Consider the following 18,549-nt stretch of genomic DNA (forward strand, 5'->3'; position numbering starts at 1 on the left):
TTAACAAATGAATTTCTAGAGACAGCATAAAACCTTTTGTATCTCAAACTGAGCCTGTTTCTAGGGTTGCCAGGAGTGTTGCCAGGTCCCTCTTCACTACCTGCAGAAGGTTTTTCAGGTGGAGCCTGAGGAGGGCGGGGTTGGGGTGGGGAGGGACTTCAGTGCCATAGAGTCCAATTGCCAAAGCAGCCATTTTCTCTAGGTGAAGTGAACTCTATCAGCTTGAGATCAGTTATAATAGCAGGAGATCTCCAGCTAGTACCTGGAGATTAGCAAGCCCAGTTGCCAGGCAGTGCCAGGACACCGGTGGGAGGGTTGAGAGAGGCAGAATCCCCAGAGAAAAATGCAAAAGAAAAATAAGGCCTTGGCTACCAACTGGAAGTTCTGACCACAGAGTTCCCAGTGATTCCTTGGAAGTGACAAGGACCTCGAGTGTGGGACCCTACCCTACTCTGTCTTCTTCCCCCCACCTCGGTAATGAGTAAATTTTATCCCTTGTATCAGCAATTTATCAAATATAATTTTAAATAAACTCTTGATAGCTATATATCTGTATATCGCTTTATCTTAATCTCTGTATTGGTATAAGAAGGCACATGCACAGTCTTTGCTTTTCCCATGTGCTTATGATAGTCTGTACCTTTTTCTTTCTCTTCCCTGAAAAAGAATTAGCCCAGCCATTTGCTTCCTTGCATTTTGAGGGTGCAGGAGTTCTTGTTGCTCTTCCCACGCTCTCAGTGTTGGCTCCTTGATTTTGAGCTTGGCTGTCTTGATATGCCCCAACCCCCTTCCCCCCCACACACACAGAAAGATTTTCCCCCTTGCATAGGCAAGTCTGTAGGAAAGTCTTTGTGTTTTTTAATCTCCTTTCATTGCAAAGTAATGATGTCCCTGTGCTTTGATATGAAGAACCCCTCACTCTTTACAATAATTCTTTGTTGTGGAAATTTGATATGGGGGGATATGTATTATAACTTTCAGTTCTGGAGACTGTTATAGAGCAGCCATGCTGGTCCCCTTCATTGCTCCCAACTAGCTAGAGACGTTTACACGGCTAGGGTTGCGACAGAGATCAGTTCACCTGGAGAAAATGGCCGCTTTGGCCATTGGACTCTACGGCATTGAAGTCCTTCCCCTTCCCCTCCCCAAACCCTGTCCTCCTCAGGCTCTGCCCCAAAAACCTCCCACTGGTGGCAAAGTGCAACCTGGCAACCCTATACATGACTAAACTTGACTTACTGGCCTCTGGAAAGCTATCGAATAGATGAGGGAGCAATTGACTCCCCTCTTCTTGGCTGCAGTTTGTTGACAGGAAAACATTTTAAAGCCCCAATATTGGGGTGAGCCTTAGAGTAGAAGCCATTTTTTTCTACAGTATTGCAATCCTCAGCCATATACAGGCTTAGCCCATCTTCTAGGGCATAAGCAACAACAACAAAACCAAGAAAGAAGGTTGAGCCTTGAATATTAATATTAGTTTATAACCAACAGCATATAAGAGGAATATAATGTTTAAAAGGTGTAAGCAAAACAAATGGGGAACATCTGCATTGAAAACGGGTAAAATGAAAATACAACAATCAGACATGAAAACAGAATGAAAGGGGAGGCAGATTTGTACATTTCCAGAGATGGTTGAAATGGACCACCAAGGACTCACTGGTGGCAAATAGTAGGTGGGAAGAAGAGAACTTCAGCTAGTGCTGAAGCCCAGGATGGTCAAACAAAGCCTTTCTGCAGCCCTTTTTTCCATTGGGTTTCACTGCTGACACTCAGTTTAGGACATAAATGACGAAGCAGAAAACACTTCAGTTTAGCTAGACATAGACATTGTTATAGCCCAAGACATAGCCATGTTAATGTTAGGTCATTTTCTTTCAGTGAGACTGAGTATTGGGAACTGTATTGGTGTGGGGGACTTCTATTGTCTTTCATTGGGTCTTCTTATCAGTTGACCTTTGTTGTTCAGTTCAGGCCTCACAACAATAATATAGCATTTAGGGCAAAAAATACAAGCCAGCAACCCAGCGCTGGAGGCTAAGATAGAGAAAACCTCCACGGCCACCATGTATTTTCCTTTTGTGCTCAGATAGGTTGGAACAAAGGTCAGCCAAACACTGCAAAAGACCAACATGCTGAAGGTGATGAACTTGGCTTCATTAAAACTATCAGGTAATTTCCTGCCCAGGAAAGCCACAGTGAAGCTCACAGAGGCCAGGAAGCCCATGTAGCCCAAGACACAGTAAAACATGGCGACTGACCCTTCGTTACATTTCGGAATAATCTCTTCACGGAGTGAGTGCATGTCCAAATCTGGGAACGGAGGAGAAGTGATTAACCACACTGTACAAATAGTGGTTTGAATGAAGGAGCAAGAAAGAACAATGGAGTTGGCCAGGCTTTTCCCCACCCAGTTCCTCATCCTGGACCCCGGCTTGGTGGCTAAGAAAGCTAGAACCACAATAACAGTCTTGGCCAACACGCAAGAAACGGCCACTGAGAAGATGATGCCAAATGTAGTTTGTCGAAGGAAACATGACATCTTCTCAGGTCGACCGATGAACAGCAAAGCGCAAAGAAAGGAGAGCAAGAGGGAGACAAGGAGAATGTAGGAGAGATCCCGGTTGTTGGCTTTGACTATGGGAGTGTCCTGGTGCTTAATGAAGATACCGAGTGCAAAAGCTGTCATAAAAGAGAAGGAAAGTGCAGAAATGGCCAAAGTGATCCCCAAAGGTTCTTCGTAAGACAAGAAGCTCATATGTTTTTGCAGGCATAAATCCTGATCATTATTTGGATACTGATCTTCCGGGCACTGAAAACAGTCATTGGTATCTGAAAAAGAAATGTAGGTATAGATACATTTAAGCCTTTTGTATAGCGTGTTGCATTAATCCGTATTACTATGGGGTACATGGGGCTGCTACATGGAGATATCAACATTGCATAAGTCCCATGCAATTATGTTTTTTAAGCTATGCTAATGAATGATACATAGCAACATATAAGTAATAATATAACAAAAAGCAAAATAAAAGAAAAAAACAAAAAGCATCTTATTTGAGTATATCTTAATTTTACTCATTTCCATCCAGTAATCTGCTAGATCACACAAACGTCTCACAAAGTCACACATACACCAGAGGTGGAGTCAGTCAATTATATCACATTCTACAACTCCCACTACCGGATACAAAATGGAAATCAGGTTTCGGAGCTAAACCTATCTCTTTAATGCAAACAAAATGTATCCTGGGGTTGCACTCTCCCAAGGCATCCCATCTTGTGACATTAAAAACAAACAAACCCAGCATTAACATCATCAATTTCAGATCTGGTGTGAGAGGAAGAATAAGGAATAATTGATAATTGTTCGTTGTATACAATCCTCACCCTCTAGGTTTGAAATCTTCCCTTCTGGACAATGAAGGCAATCATAGCAGCAAAATGGCTCCCCTTCCTTCTTACTCTTACTGTAGCCTGAATGACATCGGTCATTGCACAGAGAAAGGGGCTGCACCTGTCCATAAATGAAAGAGGAGGATGGTAGGTTTTTTTTTTTTTTTAACAATATGCTTCAGGAAATATGTTTCAGGAGTTTGTGTTTCACTAGTCAATATACTATGTAAGAAATAGGTTGCTACTGGCATGGCATAAGAATATCTCTTTTGGAATCCACTTGATATGCGACGGGATATTTGAATGCCTTCCACTATAAGACAGTTCTCATCAGATCGCAAAAAACATGTCTGCCACCACTAGGTAGGAAGTGCCATCAAGGCACAGCCAACTTTTGAACACCGTGTAGGGTTTTGAAGACAAGAGATTTTCAGGGGTGATATGCCATTTCCTGCCCATGCGTTGCAAACTTGGACTTCCTTGGTGGTCTCCCATCCAAGTATTAACCAGCTTCCCCGACCTGATGTGATTGGGCTGGCCTGGTCCATCCAGGTCAGGGTGCCACAAGGCTTGCAAATCTTATTTGCTTTAGTTGAAGTTAAAACCCACTGTTTGCAGTTTGACTTGCTCCTGAGTAAATGACCATATGTGGACAAGAGATGACAAATGGTTTTAAACAATAAATGTTCACAATTTTGCTATGTTGTGATTTCAGACTGAAAAAATGTGATCTGAATGAGATTTATCTGATTGGCAGAGACAGAATTATTTCAGAGTTTGAACTAGGAACCACTAATGGAATACCAAAAAATAATAATTATATGCTCTAAAAAGCCTATAGAGCCCACCTGGTTAAATATGTGGTGCCAAATGATAGCATCTTCACGAATGGTGAACACTTTGTTTGGGGCAGCTTTTGGGTCAATCCTTCCAACTTTGGCTCTAAGAAAGGACTTGTTGGGAAACGTCACCCAGTTGATGATATCAAATCCAGCTGCTATCTCTCCATTTTGGTCAAAGGAAACCATGTCCCCAGCGCTGTTGTTGAATGAGACCCTTTTCAAAAATTCATGGAACTATATTTGTAAAGGGGGGGGGAGAATTACAACAGTGTACCAGTAATTACTTGAGAGTTCTGGCTAATAATCCATTAAGAACTGTTGTGAACCTTATCTAGGATCTGGCCAAATGAGGGTGTATAAGGATTCTGAGAAGCTCCGATTTCAGAGGAGTTAGGAGAATCCTGGGAGGGGGAATTGAGGGATAGTTGGGAAAGGGTAGGTGGAAAGTGGAAGAAAAGGAGGTGACTTCTCAGTGGTAGAGCATCCTCTGGCCTACAGAAGGTCCCTGGTTCAATCCCCAGCACTTCCAATTAAAAGGATCTGGTGGGAGGTGATGTAAAAGACCTTCTCCTGAAACCCTGGAGAGACATTGCCCATATGAGTAGATGATTCTGACCTTGATGGACTGATGGGCTGATTCAGTAAAAAGCAGGTTTATGTCTTCTTGTGTTCATTTGTTAGGTGAGATGGAACTTTCCCAATGCTTTGTGAAGGGTTGGAAAAGGTATTCCCCTCCTCCATAGAGAAGCATTTGCTTCAGGACCCCATAAAATTGGACCCCCGACCCAATCTTCACCAAACTTCGGGGTTCATGCAAGGAGACTCCTTTGAAGCTACCCTGAAAATTTGGGAACTGTATCTCCAAAAATGTCCCTAGAGGAGCATCCAAAATTCTCCATAGATTATAATGGACCAAAATATTTTTCAGTAAACCCAGAAAGAAAGACAAAATACCCCTTTATTGGTATGGGTAGTTGGCTTATTCCAGGTTTACTGGAAGAAATGACCAAATGAACCCAAACCTGAAATTTACCAATTTTTTTTTTGAACAACTATCTCCCAATTATACTTTTCTAGCTTAATCAACTATATGGTAACTAACCAATTAAAAAAAAAAAAGCAAGAAAAGAACCCCATCCATTCCTGTGTGTGTGTGTTAAGTGTCGTCAAGTCGCTTCCGACTCATGGCAACCCTATAAATGAAAGTCCTCCAAAATGTTTTATCTTTGACAGCCTTGCTCTGATCTTGCAAATTAAAGGCTGTGGGTTCCTTTATTGAGTCAATCCATCCATTCCTATCCAGGTACATATATAAGAATGTTAGTAATTGGTTATGGATATTAAGCACTATGAAAATAACCACATCTGCTATTCCCTTAATGCATACATTTGAGTCAATACAAAGCTGAATTCATTATACTGAATCAGACCCTTGGTCCATCACAGTCAGTACTGTCAATTCAGATTGGCAGCAGCTTTTCAGGGTCTCAGGCAGAGATCTTTCTCACCACCTACTGAGAGATTCTTTAAAGGGAGACGTGGAAGATTGAACCTGGGACCTTCTGCCTGCCAAGGTGATGCTGTGCCACTGAGCCAAACCCCTTCCCCTTGCATGTGAGCACTGAATGGCTGTGAAACAGAAGCTTAAGTGCTATAATGTCTGCTTTGGAGCCAAGGGTGCATCTTGCACTCTGGCAAGGGTCTCTTGTTCATCAATTCTGTCTGTCTGATCACCAATTTTGGTGAGCTCCTCTTTGTTTCAGTGCCTTCAAGGCATTACCTGCCATGGCTGTTGTCTCAGAAGCTTTTTTCTCCCTCCGTCTGCCACTGCTCTATGATGGAGCACGGATGAATACATGGCATGCAATGCATGTGCCACCACATAGACAGCATTGTAAAGGCTGTAGCTGTGGCCGGTCATGCTCATTTCAAAGACAGACCCAGGAAGACTCTCCAGCTTCTCCTTCCCAGTACAGATTCCTTCATCGGTCATTCCTTCTGTGGTACTGGGGAGTGAACAGCCAAACGCCTGCTCCCAGAAGTCCCCAATGAAGCCATCTTCTTTCACAGAGGCAGGGTCCCTTGCCTGAAGAAACTGTCTAAAACCTAACACCTCCCTTGAGTGAGTTGCTAAGGATAGAGCACCATGAAGGAAATCTACGTCCCAGCTTCTTTGGATGTCAATTGACGTGAAATCCATCTGTGCCATCCAAATCCAGACTTTGGCTTTTGTCCTCATTGGTATCTCCTTAAATTCTGCATCCCACAGCAATATTCGCAAAATTACCATGGTTTGAATTTCACCATGTACCACCACTGCTTTGGCTGTGCTTCCCATGACAAGTGTGGTTATGAAGTGGTTTTCTCCTGCCATTTCAGACATAGGAATAGCAAAAGTCATAGTTGGGAAATTTCCGATAAAATCAAAGCAGATACCATGCTCGGAAAAGATAGGAAGCACCTCGTGCACAAATTGCTGCCCAGGTTCATTATCCACATAGATCACCCCGACCCATATCCATCTGAAATAAAGCAGTAGCTTCATAATCCCCATGTACTGACTGGCCAAATTGGGGAACATCTTGTAGAAGAAGGGGGCTTCATTTTTGTTGTTCATCTCTGGAGCAGAGCCATAGATGAGCTACAGGAAATACATGAGGCAGCAGAGAGCTCTTTCAACATAAAATAATCCCCTGGGTTTATGATTCTGTTAGAACCAAATGATATACATGCCCGATTGTAACACTTGCTACCAAAATCCTGAATGCAATTTTTGCCTTCACAGAAGAAGAAGAGTATGTTATTATACCCCACATTTCTCTACCTTAAGGCGTCTCAAAGTGGTTTACAAACACCTTCCCTTTCTCTGTCCGCAAGAGGCACCTTTTGAGGTAGGTGAGGCTGAGAGAGTTCTTAGAGAACTGTGACTGACCCAAGGTCACCCAGCAGGCTTCATGTGGATGAGTAGGAATCAAACCCCATTCTCCAGATTAGAGTCTGATGCTCTTAACCACTACACCACCCTGAATAATTCTTAGCATGTAAAGAAGGAAAGAAGGTGGCATGGTATAGCCCAACCTTACCAGCTACTAGATGCTAAGAAGGGTCAGCATTTGGATGGAAGACCACCAAGGAGGACTCTGCAAAATACCTTTGCTTCTCACTTGCCTTGAAAGCCCCTTGCTGGGATCACCATAAGTCAGTGGTGACTTAATACAATTTAGGTAACATATAAATAATCCTTTCACCGTTCGAAACTCTTCACATACTTATATAACTGTAATCCTTACAATGGTAATGTAAGGAGAAGCATGCTATCTCTGGTTCACGGTTGGAAAGTCAAGAAAAAATAACTTGGAAACACAATTCTGAACTCTGAAATCTATGTAAACATTTTTGCTGAAGCTATACTTTTGAGTCACTTTTCACAATAACATGGCCTAAGAGATAGTGGAAATGTTTCCCATTATCATATTGATATCTAGCTGCATAACTAAACAAATACTCATGAATTATTTTGTGTGTCTGTTCTAAATAATCACTCATCGTTATATTCCTCAGCATGCAGAATGTGCCTCTTTCTGCCTTCGGACCCTGAAACTATGCCTATAAGCAAGGGTAATGTGAGTGGAGTGTTACAATTCCGCAACCAATTAGTCTATTTTACCTGAGGAATCTTGTAAATGCACAGAATGTCTGCCATGTAGAGGCAGAAATTGGACTTTGGTCCCCCAAAAACTGCTACTACGTTGTTCCGGTTGTCACACTTGTAGTTAGGAATGAACCTTTCCTTCGTGGAGAGAAGTTCCATTGCAGCGTGATAGGTAGACATGGAGGTAAAATAGTTATTATAGGTGTGGATACCCAGAGTGGCATTGGGTAAGAGCTGCAGGTTTTCATTGATCTCCTTTACAGCAAACACCAAAGCCAGGATGTTCTGGTACAGATGAGTCAGCACTCTACAACGGGAGTGATACGCTGCATCACAGGAAGTTCACATCAGAAGATGACATTTAATGCATTTCAGTGTGATACTGCTTTACAATACAAACTGAAGGAAAATAAATTCTATAGCCCTGAGTCTTGGTAACTTTGAGGTTGATCTTCTAACGTCTCAAAATTTCAGTTCAGCAGTGAAATGGTTTTGAAACCCATTCGTTAGCAGACATACTCATAGGAAATACATTCACATACAGCTCCAGATGTTTATTTCAGTCTCGTTCGGGAGGGCTGTAATGTCTCCTCATCTATATGCTATGGAAATGTTCACCAGGAGTGTCAAAACTGAGAGGCTGCTTCTATACAATTTAGGAAGCTTACATTTGAGACACAGGTGCACATGAAGTTGCCTTCTACTGAATCAGACTCTCAGCCCATCAAAGTTAGTACTGGCTACTCAGATTATCAGTGGCTCTCCAGGTTCTCAGGCAGAGGTCTTTCACATCACCTATGGCCAGATCCATTAACTGGAGATGTTGGACGATAGAACAAGGACCTTCTGCATGCCAAGCAGGCGCCCTACCACTGACCCACCACCCTTCCCCAAGCTCCAAACATTCTGATTTGGACCTCAAGGTTCTGTTTCACTAACAATGGAGCCTCATCCAGTGGCAGTGTGCTCTGCAGGTGAAAGGCTCCTTGAATAAGGAAGGAAGTCCCACCATTAACACAACCACACAATTTAGCGTTCAACTCCCAATTCTACAAGAGCTGGTTACTGTTTTTGACATAAGCATCAAAACTTAAGAGATACCATTGATTTTCTAATGGAACCCATGCAATTTAAGATGAAGAGTCATTGAGAGGGATACCACGAATATAGTAGCACACTTTAAACTTTTCAGTACAATACAAATAGCACAATAAAGCAGCCTTATGAAATAAAAATCCTTCTTACAGGAGGGTATCAGAGAAACTGTGTGAGGTACGTGTTTCAAATTTTGCAGTATCAGAAAACTTAAACACCTGAGAAACAATGCCAGCAATGAGAAAGTCTCCTGATTGATAATACTTGTGATCAATAGGAAGTGGGTGACTGGTGGGGCAATGAACAGACGGAGATTTGCACACCACTTGCACCAGCAACACGAACATGGACACAACAAATAGTGCCATTTCCCATGAAAGTCTTTCTCATAGACCCCAATCCATCTGTTTTCATAGTACCATGCAGGCATTCTTTTGTAGCCCATCTTAGGATGAAGGCACACTGAATATGATTCAAAGCCAGGATGGTACAGTGTAAAATATCAGTGAGAAAACAGCCCTCCTCTGTGACTGTTTCCACCTGTGAATGGCAGAGGGAATAGTCATATCACCTTGGAGTGTTTGGTTGTTGTATTTTTTTACTGTTCGGTGGAACTCCAAAGGGAGGGAGAGAAAAAGTAGAAATAATGATGATTCATTTGCTGATTACAGGGAAGGTAATTCATCTACTCAGATGAATTGATTTTTTGCAACTCTGGTAAGATGTCGTCAACATATTGTCTTCTGCAGACATGTCCTCTGGCCCTCCTCCTCAATGGTTAGGGTTGCCAACGTCCAGGTACTAGATGGAGAACTCCTGCTATTACAACTGATCTCCAGCCAATAGAGATCAGTTCACCTGGAGAAAATAGCAGCTTTGGCAATTTAACTCTATGGCGTTGAAGTCCTTCCCCTCCCCAAACCCCGCCCTCTTCAGGCTCCACCCCAAAAACCTCCCGGCGGTGGTGAAGAGGGACCTGGCAACCCTATCAATGTTACACAAATTTGTCATGAGCAATGAGGAAAGCAACCAGGGAAAAAGGCCTTAACAAATGAATTTCTAGAGACAGCATAAAACCTTTTGTATCTCAAACTGAGCCTGTTTCTAGGGTTGCCAGGAGTGTTGCCAGGTCCCTCTTCACTACCTGCAGAAGGTTTTTCAGGTGGAGCCTGAGGAGGGCGGGGTTGGGGTGGGGAGGGACTTCAGTGCCATAGAGTCCAATTGCCAAAGCAGCCATTTTCTCTAGGTGAAGTGAACTCTATCAGCTTGAGATCAGTTATAATAGCAGGAGATCTCCAGCTAGTACCTGGAGATTAGCAAGCCCAGTTGCCAGGCAGTGCCAGGACACCGGTGGGAGGGTTGAGAGAGGCAGAATCCCCAGAGAAAAATGCAAAAGAAAAATAAGGCCTTGGCTACCAACTGGAAGTTCTGACCACAGAGTTCCCAGTGATTCCTTGGAAGTGACAAGGACCTCGAGTGTGGGACCCTACCCTACTCTGTCTTCTTCCCCCCACCTCGGTAATGAGTAAATTTTATCCCTTGTATCAGCAATTTATCAAATATAATTTTAAATAAACTCTTGATAGCTATATATCTGTATATCGCTTTATCTTAATCTCTGTATTGGTATAAGAAGGCACATGCACAGTCTTTGCTTTTCCCATGTGCTTATGATAGTCTGTACCTTTTTCTTTCTCTTCCCTGAAAAAGAATTAGCCCAGCCATTTGCTTCCTTGCATTTTGAGGGTGCAGGAGTTCTTGTTGCTCTTCCCACGCTCTCAGTGTTGGCTCCTTGATTTTGAGCTTGGCTGTCTTGATATGCCCCAACCCCCTTCCCCCCCACACACACAGAAAGATTTTTCCCCTTGCATAGGCAAGTCTGTAGGAAAGTCTTTGTGTTTTTTAATCTCCTTTCATTGCAAAGTAATGATGTCCCTGTGCTTTGATATGAAGAACCCCTCACTCTTTACAATAATTCTTTGTTGTGGAAATTTGATATGGGGGGATATGTATTATAACTTTCAGTTCTGGAGACTGTTATAGAGCAGCCATGCTGGTCCCCTTCATTGCTCCCAACTAGCTAGAGACGTTTACACGGCTAGGGTTGCGACAGAGATCAGTTCACCTGGAGAAAATGGCCGCTTTGGCCATTGGACTCTACGGCATTGAAGTCCTTCCCCTTCCCCTCCCCAAACCCTGTCCTCCTCAGGCTCTGCCCCAAAAACCTCCCACTGGTGGCAAAGTGCAACCTGGCAACCCTATACATGACTAAACTTGACTTACTGGCCTCTGGAAAGCTATCGAATAGATGAGGGAGCAATTGACTCCCCTCTTCTTGGCTGCAGTTTGTTGACAGGAAAACATTTTAAAGCCCCAATATTGGGGTGAGCCTTAGAGTAGAAGCCATTTTTTTCTACAGTATTGCAATCCTCAGCCATATACAGGCTTAGCCCATCTTCTAGGGCATAAGCAACAACAACAAAACCAAGAAAGAAGGTTGAGCCTTGAATATTAATATTAGTTTATAACCAACAGCATATAAGAGGAATATAATGTTTAAAAGGTGTAAGCAAAACAAATGGGGAACATCTGCATTGAAAACGGGTAAAATGAAAATACAACAATCAGACATGAAAACAGAATGAAAGGGGAGGCAGATTTGTACATTTCCAGAGATGGTTGAAATGGACCACCAAGGACTCACTGGTGGCAAATAGTAGGTGGGAACAAGAGAACTTCAGCTAGTGCTGAAGCCCAGGATGGTCAAACAAAGCAGCCCTTTTTTCCATTGGGTTTCACTGCTGACACTCAGTTTAGGACATAAATGACGAAGCAGGAAACACCTCAGTTTAGCTAGACATAGACAATGTTACAGCCCAAGGAGATAGCCATGTTAATGTTAGGTCATTTTCTTTCAGTGAGACTGAGTATTGGGAACTGTATTGGGGTGGGGGACTTCTATCGTCTTTCATTGGGTCTTCTTATCAGTTGACCTTTGTTGTTCAGTTCAGGCCTCACAACAATAATATAGCATTTAGGGCAAAAAATACAAGCCAGCATCCCAGCGCTGGAGGCTAAGATAGAGAAGACCTCCATGGCCACCATGTATTTTCCTTTTGTGCTCAGATAGGTTGGAACAAAGGTCAGCCAAACACTGCAAAAGACCAACATGCTGAAGGTGATGAACTTGGCTTCATTAAAACTATCAGGTAATTTCCTGCCCAGGAAAGCCACAGTGAAGCTCACAGAGGCCAGGAAGCCCATGTAGCTCAAGACACAGTAAAACATGGCGACTGACCCTTCGTTGCATTTCAGAATAATCTCTTCACGGAGTGAGTGCATGTCCAAATCTGGGAACGGAGGAGAAGTGATTAACCACACTGTACAAATAGTGGTTTGAATGAAGGAGCAAGAAAGAACAATGGAGTTGGCCAGGCGTTTCCCCACCCAGTTCCTCATTCTGGATCCCGGTTTGGTGGCTAAGAAAGCTAGAACCACAATAATGGTCTTGGCCAACACACAAGAAACGGCCACTGAGAAGATGATGCCAAATGTAGTTTGTCGAAGGAAACATGACATCTTCTCAGGTCGACCAATGAACAGCAAAGCGCAAAGAAAGGAGAGCAGGAGGGAGACGAGGAGAATGTAGGAGAGATCCCGGTTGTTGGCTTTGACTATGGGAGTGTCCTGGTGCTTAATGAAGATACCGAGTGCAAAAGCTGTCATAAAAGAGAAGGAAAGTGCAGAAATGACCAAAGTGATCCCCAAAGGTTCTTCATAAGACAAGAAGCTCATATGTTTTTGCAGGCATAAATCCTGATCATTATTTGGATACTGATCTTCCGGGCACTGAAAACAGTCATTGGTATCTGAAAAAGAAATGTAGGTATAGATACATGTAAGCCTTTTGTATAGCGTGTTGCATTAATCCGTATTGCTATGGGGTACATGGGGCTGCTACATGGAGATATCAATATTGCATGAGTCCCATGCAATTATGTTTTTTAAAGCTATGCTAATGAATGATACATAGCAACATATAAGTAATAACATAACAAAATGCAAAAAAAAGCATCTTATTTGAGTATACCGTATCTTAATTTTACTCATTTCCATCCAGTAATCTGCTAGATCACACAAACGGCTCACAAAGTCACACATACACTAGAGGTGGAGTCAGTCAATTATATCACATTCTACAACTCCCACTACCGGATACAAAATGGAAATCAGGTTTCGGAGCTAAACCTATCTCTTTAATGCAAACAAAATGTATCCTGGGGTTGCACTCTCCCAAGGCATCCCATCTCGTGACATTAAAAACAAACAAACCCAGCATTAACATCATCAATTTCAGCTCTGGTGTTAGGAGAAGAATAAGGAATGATTGATAATTGTTCATTGTATACAATCCTTACCCTCTAGGTTTGAAATCTTCCCTTCTGGACAATGAAGGCAATCATAGCAGCAAAATGGCTCCCCTTCCTTCTTACTCTTACTGTAGCCTGAATGACATCGGTCATTGCACAGAGAAAGGGGCTGCACCTGTCCATAAATGAAAGAGGAGGATGGTAGGTTTTTTTTTTTAACAATATGCTTCAGGAAATATGTTTCAGGAGTTTGTGTTTCACTAGTCAATCTACTATGTAAGAAAAAGGTTGCTACTGGCATGGCATAAGAACATCTCTTTTGGAATCCACTTGATATGCGAAGGGATATTTGAATGCCTTCCACTATAAGACAGTTCTCATCAGATCGCAAAAAACATGTCTGCCACCACTAGGTAGGAAGTGCCATCAAGGCACAGCCAATTTTTGAACACCGTGTAGGGTTTTGAAGACAAGAGATGTTCAGGGGTGGTATGCCATTTCCTGCCTATGCGTTGCAAACTTGGACTTCCTTGATGGTCTCCCATCCAAGTATTAACCAAGGCCGACCCTGCTTAGCTTCCCCTACCTGATGTGATTGGGCTGGCCTGGTCCATCCAGGTCAGGGTGCCACAAGGCTTGCAAATCTTATTTGCTTTAGTTGAAGTTAAAACCCACTGTTTGCAGTTTGACTTGCTCCTGAGTAAATGACCATAGATGGACAATAGATGACAAATGGTTTTAAACAATAAATGTTCACAATTTTGCTATGTTGTGATTTCAGACTGAAAAAATGTGATCTGAATGAAATTTATCTGATTGGCAGAGACAGAATTATTTCAGAGTTTGAACTAGGAACCACTAATGGAATACCAAAAAATAATAATTATATGCTCTAAAAAGCCTATAGAGCCCACCTGGTTAAATATGTGGTGCCAAATGATAGCATCTTCACGAATGGTGAACACTTTGTTTGGGGCAGCTTTTGGGTCAATCCTTCCAACTTTGGCTCTAAGAAAGGACTTGTTGGGAAATGTCACCCAGTTGATGATATCAAATCCAGCTGCTATCTCTCCATTTTGGTCAAAGGAAACCATGTCCCCAGCGTTGTTGTTGAATGAGACCCTTTTCAAAAATTCATGGAACTAGATTTGTAGAGGGGGGGAGAATTACAACAGTGTACCGAGAGTTCTGGCTAATAATCCATTAAGAACTGTTGTGAACCTTATCTAGGATCTGGCCAAATGAGGTTGTATAAGAATTCTGAGAAGCTCCGATTTCAGAGGAGTTAGGAGAATCCTGGGAGGGGGAGTTGAGGGATAGTTGGGAAGGGGTAGGTTGGAAAGTGGAAGAAAAGGAGGTGATTTCTCAGTGGTAGAGCATCCTCTTGGCCTACAGAAGGTCCCTGGTTCAATCGCCAGCACTTCCAATTAAAAAGATCTGGTGAGAGGTGATGAAAAAGACCTTCTCCTGAAACCCTGGAGAGACATTGCCCATATGAGTAGATGATTCTGACCTTGATGGACTGATGGGCTGATTCAGTAAAAAGCAGGTTTATGTCTTCTTGTGTTCATTTGTTAGGTGAGATGGAACTTTCCCAATGCTTTGTGAAGGGTTGGAAAAGGTATCCCCCTCCTCCATAGAGAAGCATTTGCTTCAGGACCCCATAAAATTGGACCCCCTGACCCAATCTTCACCAAACTTCGGGGTTCATTCAAGGAGACGCCTTTGAAGCTACCCTGAAAATTTGGGAACTGTATCTCCAAAAATGTCCCTACAGGAGCATCCAAAATTCTCCATAGATTATAATGGACCAAAATATTTTTCAGTAAACCCAGAAAGAAAGACAAAATACCCCTTTACCGGTGTGGGTAGTTGGCTTATTCCAGGTTTACTGGAAGAAATTTGACCAAATGAACCCAAACCTGAAATTTACCAATCTTTTTTTTTTGTTTTTGCACAACTATCTCCCAACTATACTTTTCTAGCTTAATCAACTATATGGTAACTAACCAATTAAAAAAAAAAAAAAACAAGCAAGAAAAGAACCCCATCCATTCCTGTCTGTGTGTTAAGTGCTGTCAAGTCGCTTCCGATTCATGGCAACCCTATGAATGAAAGTCCTCCAAAATGTCCTATCTTTGACAGCCTTGCTCAGATCTTGCAAATTAAAGGCTGTGGGTTCCTTTATTGAGTCCATCCATCCATTCCTATCCAGGTACATATATAAGAATGTTAGTAATTGGTTATGGATATTAAGCACTGTGAAAATAACCACATCTGCTATCCCCTTAATGCATACATTTGAGTCAATACAAAGCTGCATTATACTGAATCAGACCCTTGGTCCATCACAGTCAGTACTGTCAATTCAGATTGGCAGCAGCTTTTCAGGGTCTCAGGCAGAGGTCTTTCTCACCACCTACTGAGAGATTCTTTAAAGGGAGACGTAGAAGATTGAACCTGGGACCTTCTGCCTGCCAAGGAGATGCTGTGCCACTGAGCCAAACCCCTTCCCCTTGCATGTGAGCACTGAATGGCTGTGAAACAGAAGCTTAAATGCTAAAATGTCTGCTTTGGAGCCAAGGGTGCATCTTGCACTCTGGCAAGGGTCTCTTGTTCATCAATTCTGTCTGTCTGATCACCAATCTTGGTGAGCTCCCCTTTGTTTCAGTGCCTTCAAGGCATTACCTGCCATGGCTGTTGTCTCAGAAGCTTTTTTCTCCCTCCGTCTGCCACTGCTCTATGATGGAGCACGGATGAATACATGGCATGCAATGCATGTGCCACCACATAGACAGCATTGTAAAGGCTGTAGCTGTGGCCGGTCATGCTCATTTCAAAGACAGACCCAGGAAGACTCTCCAGCTTCTCCTTCCCAGTACAGATTCCTTCATCGGTCATTCCTTCTGTGGTACTGGGGAGTGAACAGCCAAACGCCTGCTCCCAGAAGTCCCCAATGAAGCCATCTTCTTTCACAGAGGCAGGGTCCCTTGCCTGAAGAAACTGTCTAAAACCTAACACCTCCCTTGAGTGAGCTGCTAAGGATAGAGCACCATGGAGGAAATCTACGTCCCAGCTTCTTTGGATGTCAATTGACGTGAAATCCATCTGGGCCGTCCAAATCCAGACTTTGGCTTTTGTCCTCATTGGTATCTCCTTAAATTCTGCATCCCACAGCAATAGTCGCAAAATTACCATGTTTTCAATTTCACCATGTACCACCACTGCTTTGGCTGTGCTTCCCATGACAAGTGTGGTTATGAAGAGGTTTTCTCCTGCCATTTCAGAAAAAGGAGTAGCAAAAGTCATAGCTGGGAAATTTCCGATAAAATCAAAGCAGATACCATGCTCGGAAAAGACAGGAAGTACCTCGTGCACAAATTGCTGCCCAGGTTCATTATTCACATAGATCACCCCGATCCATATCCATCTGAAATAAAGCAGTAGCTTCAAAATCCCCATGTACTGACTGGCCAAATTGGGGAACATCTTGTAGAAGAAGGGGGCTTCATTTTTGTTGTTCATCTCTGGAGCAGAGCCATAGATGAGCTACAGGAAATAAATGAGGCAGCAGAGAGCTCTTTCAACATAAAATAATCCCCTGGGTTTATGATTCTGTTAGAACCAAATGATATACATGCCCGATTGTAACACTTGCTACCAAAATCCTGAATGCAATTTTTGCCTTCACAGAAGAAGAGTATGTTATTATACCCCACATTTCTCTACCTTAAGGCGTCTCAAAGTGGTTTACAAACACCTTCCCTTTCTCTGTCCGCAAGAGGCACCTTTTGAGGTAGGTGAGGCTGAGAGAGTTCTTAGAGAACTGTGACTGACCCAAGGTCACCCAGCAGGCTTCATGTGGATGAGTAGGAATCAAACCCCATTCTCCAGATTAGAGTCTGATGCTCTTAACCACTACACCACCCTGAATAATTCTTAGCATGTAAAGAAGGAAAGAAGGTGGCATGGTATAGCCCAACCTTACCAGCTACTAGATGCTAAGAAGGGTCAGCATTTGGATGGAAGACCACCAAGGAGGACTCTGCAAAATACCTTTGCTTCTCACTTGCCTTGAAAGCCCCTTGCTGGGATCACTATAAGACAGTGGTGACTTAATAGAATTTAGGTAACATATAAATAATCCTTTCACCGTTCGAAACTCTTCACATACTTATATAACTGTAATCCTTACAATGGTAATGTAAGGAGAAGTATGCTATCTCTGGTTCATAGTTGGAAAGTCAAGAAAAAATAACTTGGAAACAGAATTCTGAACTCTGAAATCTATGTAAACATTTTTGCTGAAGCTATACTTTTGAGTCACTTTTCACAATAACATGGCCTAAGAGATAGTGGAAATGTTTCCCATTATCGTATTGATATCTAGCTGCATAACTAAACAAATACTCATGAATTATTTTGTGTGTCTGTTCTAAATAATCACTCATCGTTATATTCCTCAGCATGCAGAATGTGCCTCTTTCTGCCTTCGGACCCTGAAACTATGCCTATAAGCAAGGGTAATGTGAGTGGAGTGTTAAAATTCTGCAACCAATTAGTCCATTTTACCTGAGGAATCTTGTAAATGCACAGAATGTCTGCCATGTAGAGGCAGAAATTGGACTTTGGTCCCCCAAAAACTGCTACTAAGTTGTTCCGGTTGTCACACTTGTAGTTAGGAATGAACCTTCCCTTCGTGGAGAGAAGTTCCATTGCAGCGAGATAGGTTGACATGGTGGTAAAATAGTTATTATAGGTGTGGATACCCAGAGTGGCATTGGGTAAGAGCTGAAGGTTTTCATTGATCTCCTTTACAGCAAACACCAAAGCCAGGATGTTCTGGTACAGATGAGTCAGCACTCTACAACGGGAAGGATATGCTGTATCACAGGAAGTTCACTTTAGAAGATGACATTTAATGCATTTCAGTGTGATACTGCTTTACAAAACAAACTTAAGGAAAATAAATTCTACAGCCCTGAGTCTTGGTAACTATGAGGTTGATCTTCTAACTTCTCAAAATTTCAGTTCAGCAGTGAAATGGTTTTGAAACCCATTCGTTAGCAGACATACTCATTGGAAATACATTCACATACAGCTCCAGATGTTTATTTCAGCCTCGTTCGGGGGGGGGGCTGTAATGTCTCCTCCTCTATATGCTATAGAGGATATATATCCCCAGGAGTGTCAA

The 18,549-nt window shown here is 42.6% G+C and overlaps 2 protein-coding genes across 2 annotated transcripts; both read right to left on the bottom strand.

Moving 5' to 3' along the window:
* Positions 1–1,921: 1,921 nt before the first annotated feature.
* Positions 1,922–9,263, bottom strand: LOC130490320 (vomeronasal type-2 receptor 26-like). The gene is made up of 6 exons (XM_056864148.1): positions 9,136–9,263; positions 7,906–8,083; positions 6,019–6,879; positions 4,245–4,472; positions 3,391–3,517; positions 1,922–2,832 (listed from the first exon to the last, which is right to left on the bottom strand). The coding sequence occupies exons 2-6, from the start codon at positions 8,068–8,070 to the stop codon at positions 1,922–1,924; spliced, it is 2,292 nt and encodes a 763-aa protein (XP_056720126.1). The 5' UTR covers positions 8,071–8,083; positions 9,136–9,263.
* Positions 9,264–11,943: 2,680 nt separating this feature from the next.
* Positions 11,944–18,080, bottom strand: LOC130490321 (vomeronasal type-2 receptor 26-like). Its single transcript, XM_056864149.1, has 5 exons — positions 17,928–18,080; positions 16,044–16,904; positions 14,270–14,497; positions 13,404–13,530; positions 11,944–12,854 (listed from the first exon to the last, which is right to left on the bottom strand). The coding sequence occupies exons 1-5, from the start codon at positions 18,069–18,071 to the stop codon at positions 11,944–11,946; spliced, it is 2,271 nt and encodes a 756-aa protein (XP_056720127.1). The 5' UTR covers positions 18,072–18,080.
* Between the last annotated feature and the right edge of the window lie 469 nt (positions 18,081–18,549).

The sequence above is a fragment of the Euleptes europaea genome, chromosome 18, assembly GCF_029931775.1.
Source record: "Euleptes europaea isolate rEulEur1 chromosome 18, rEulEur1.hap1, whole genome shotgun sequence".
Classification (NCBI taxonomy): domain Eukaryota; kingdom Metazoa; phylum Chordata; class Lepidosauria; order Squamata; family Sphaerodactylidae; genus Euleptes; species Euleptes europaea.

Coding starts and splice junctions, on each gene's coding strand:
- LOC130490320 (XM_056864148.1), bottom strand. CDS start 8,070: ATGTCTACCTATCACGCTGCAATGGAACTTCTCTCCACGAAGGAAAGG. Junction 4,473..6,018: donor TGAGACAACAGCCATGGCAG/GTAATGCCTTGA, acceptor TTACAAATATAG/TTCCATGAATTTTTGAAAAG. Junction 3,518..4,244: donor GGCACCACATATTTAACCAG/GTGGGCTCTATA, acceptor ATTTATGGACAG/GTGCAGCCCCTTTCTCTGTG.
- LOC130490321 (XM_056864149.1), bottom strand. CDS start 18,071: ATGGAACTTCTCTCCACGAAGGGAAGGTTCATTCCTAACTACAAGTGT. Junction 16,905..17,927: donor GCATTTACAAGATTCCTCAG/GTAAAATGGACT, acceptor TATTTCCTGTAG/CTCATCTATGGCTCTGCTCC. Junction 12,855..13,403: donor GAAGATTTCAAACCTAGAGG/GTAAGGATTGTA, acceptor TTTCTTTTTCAG/ATACCAATGACTGTTTTCAG.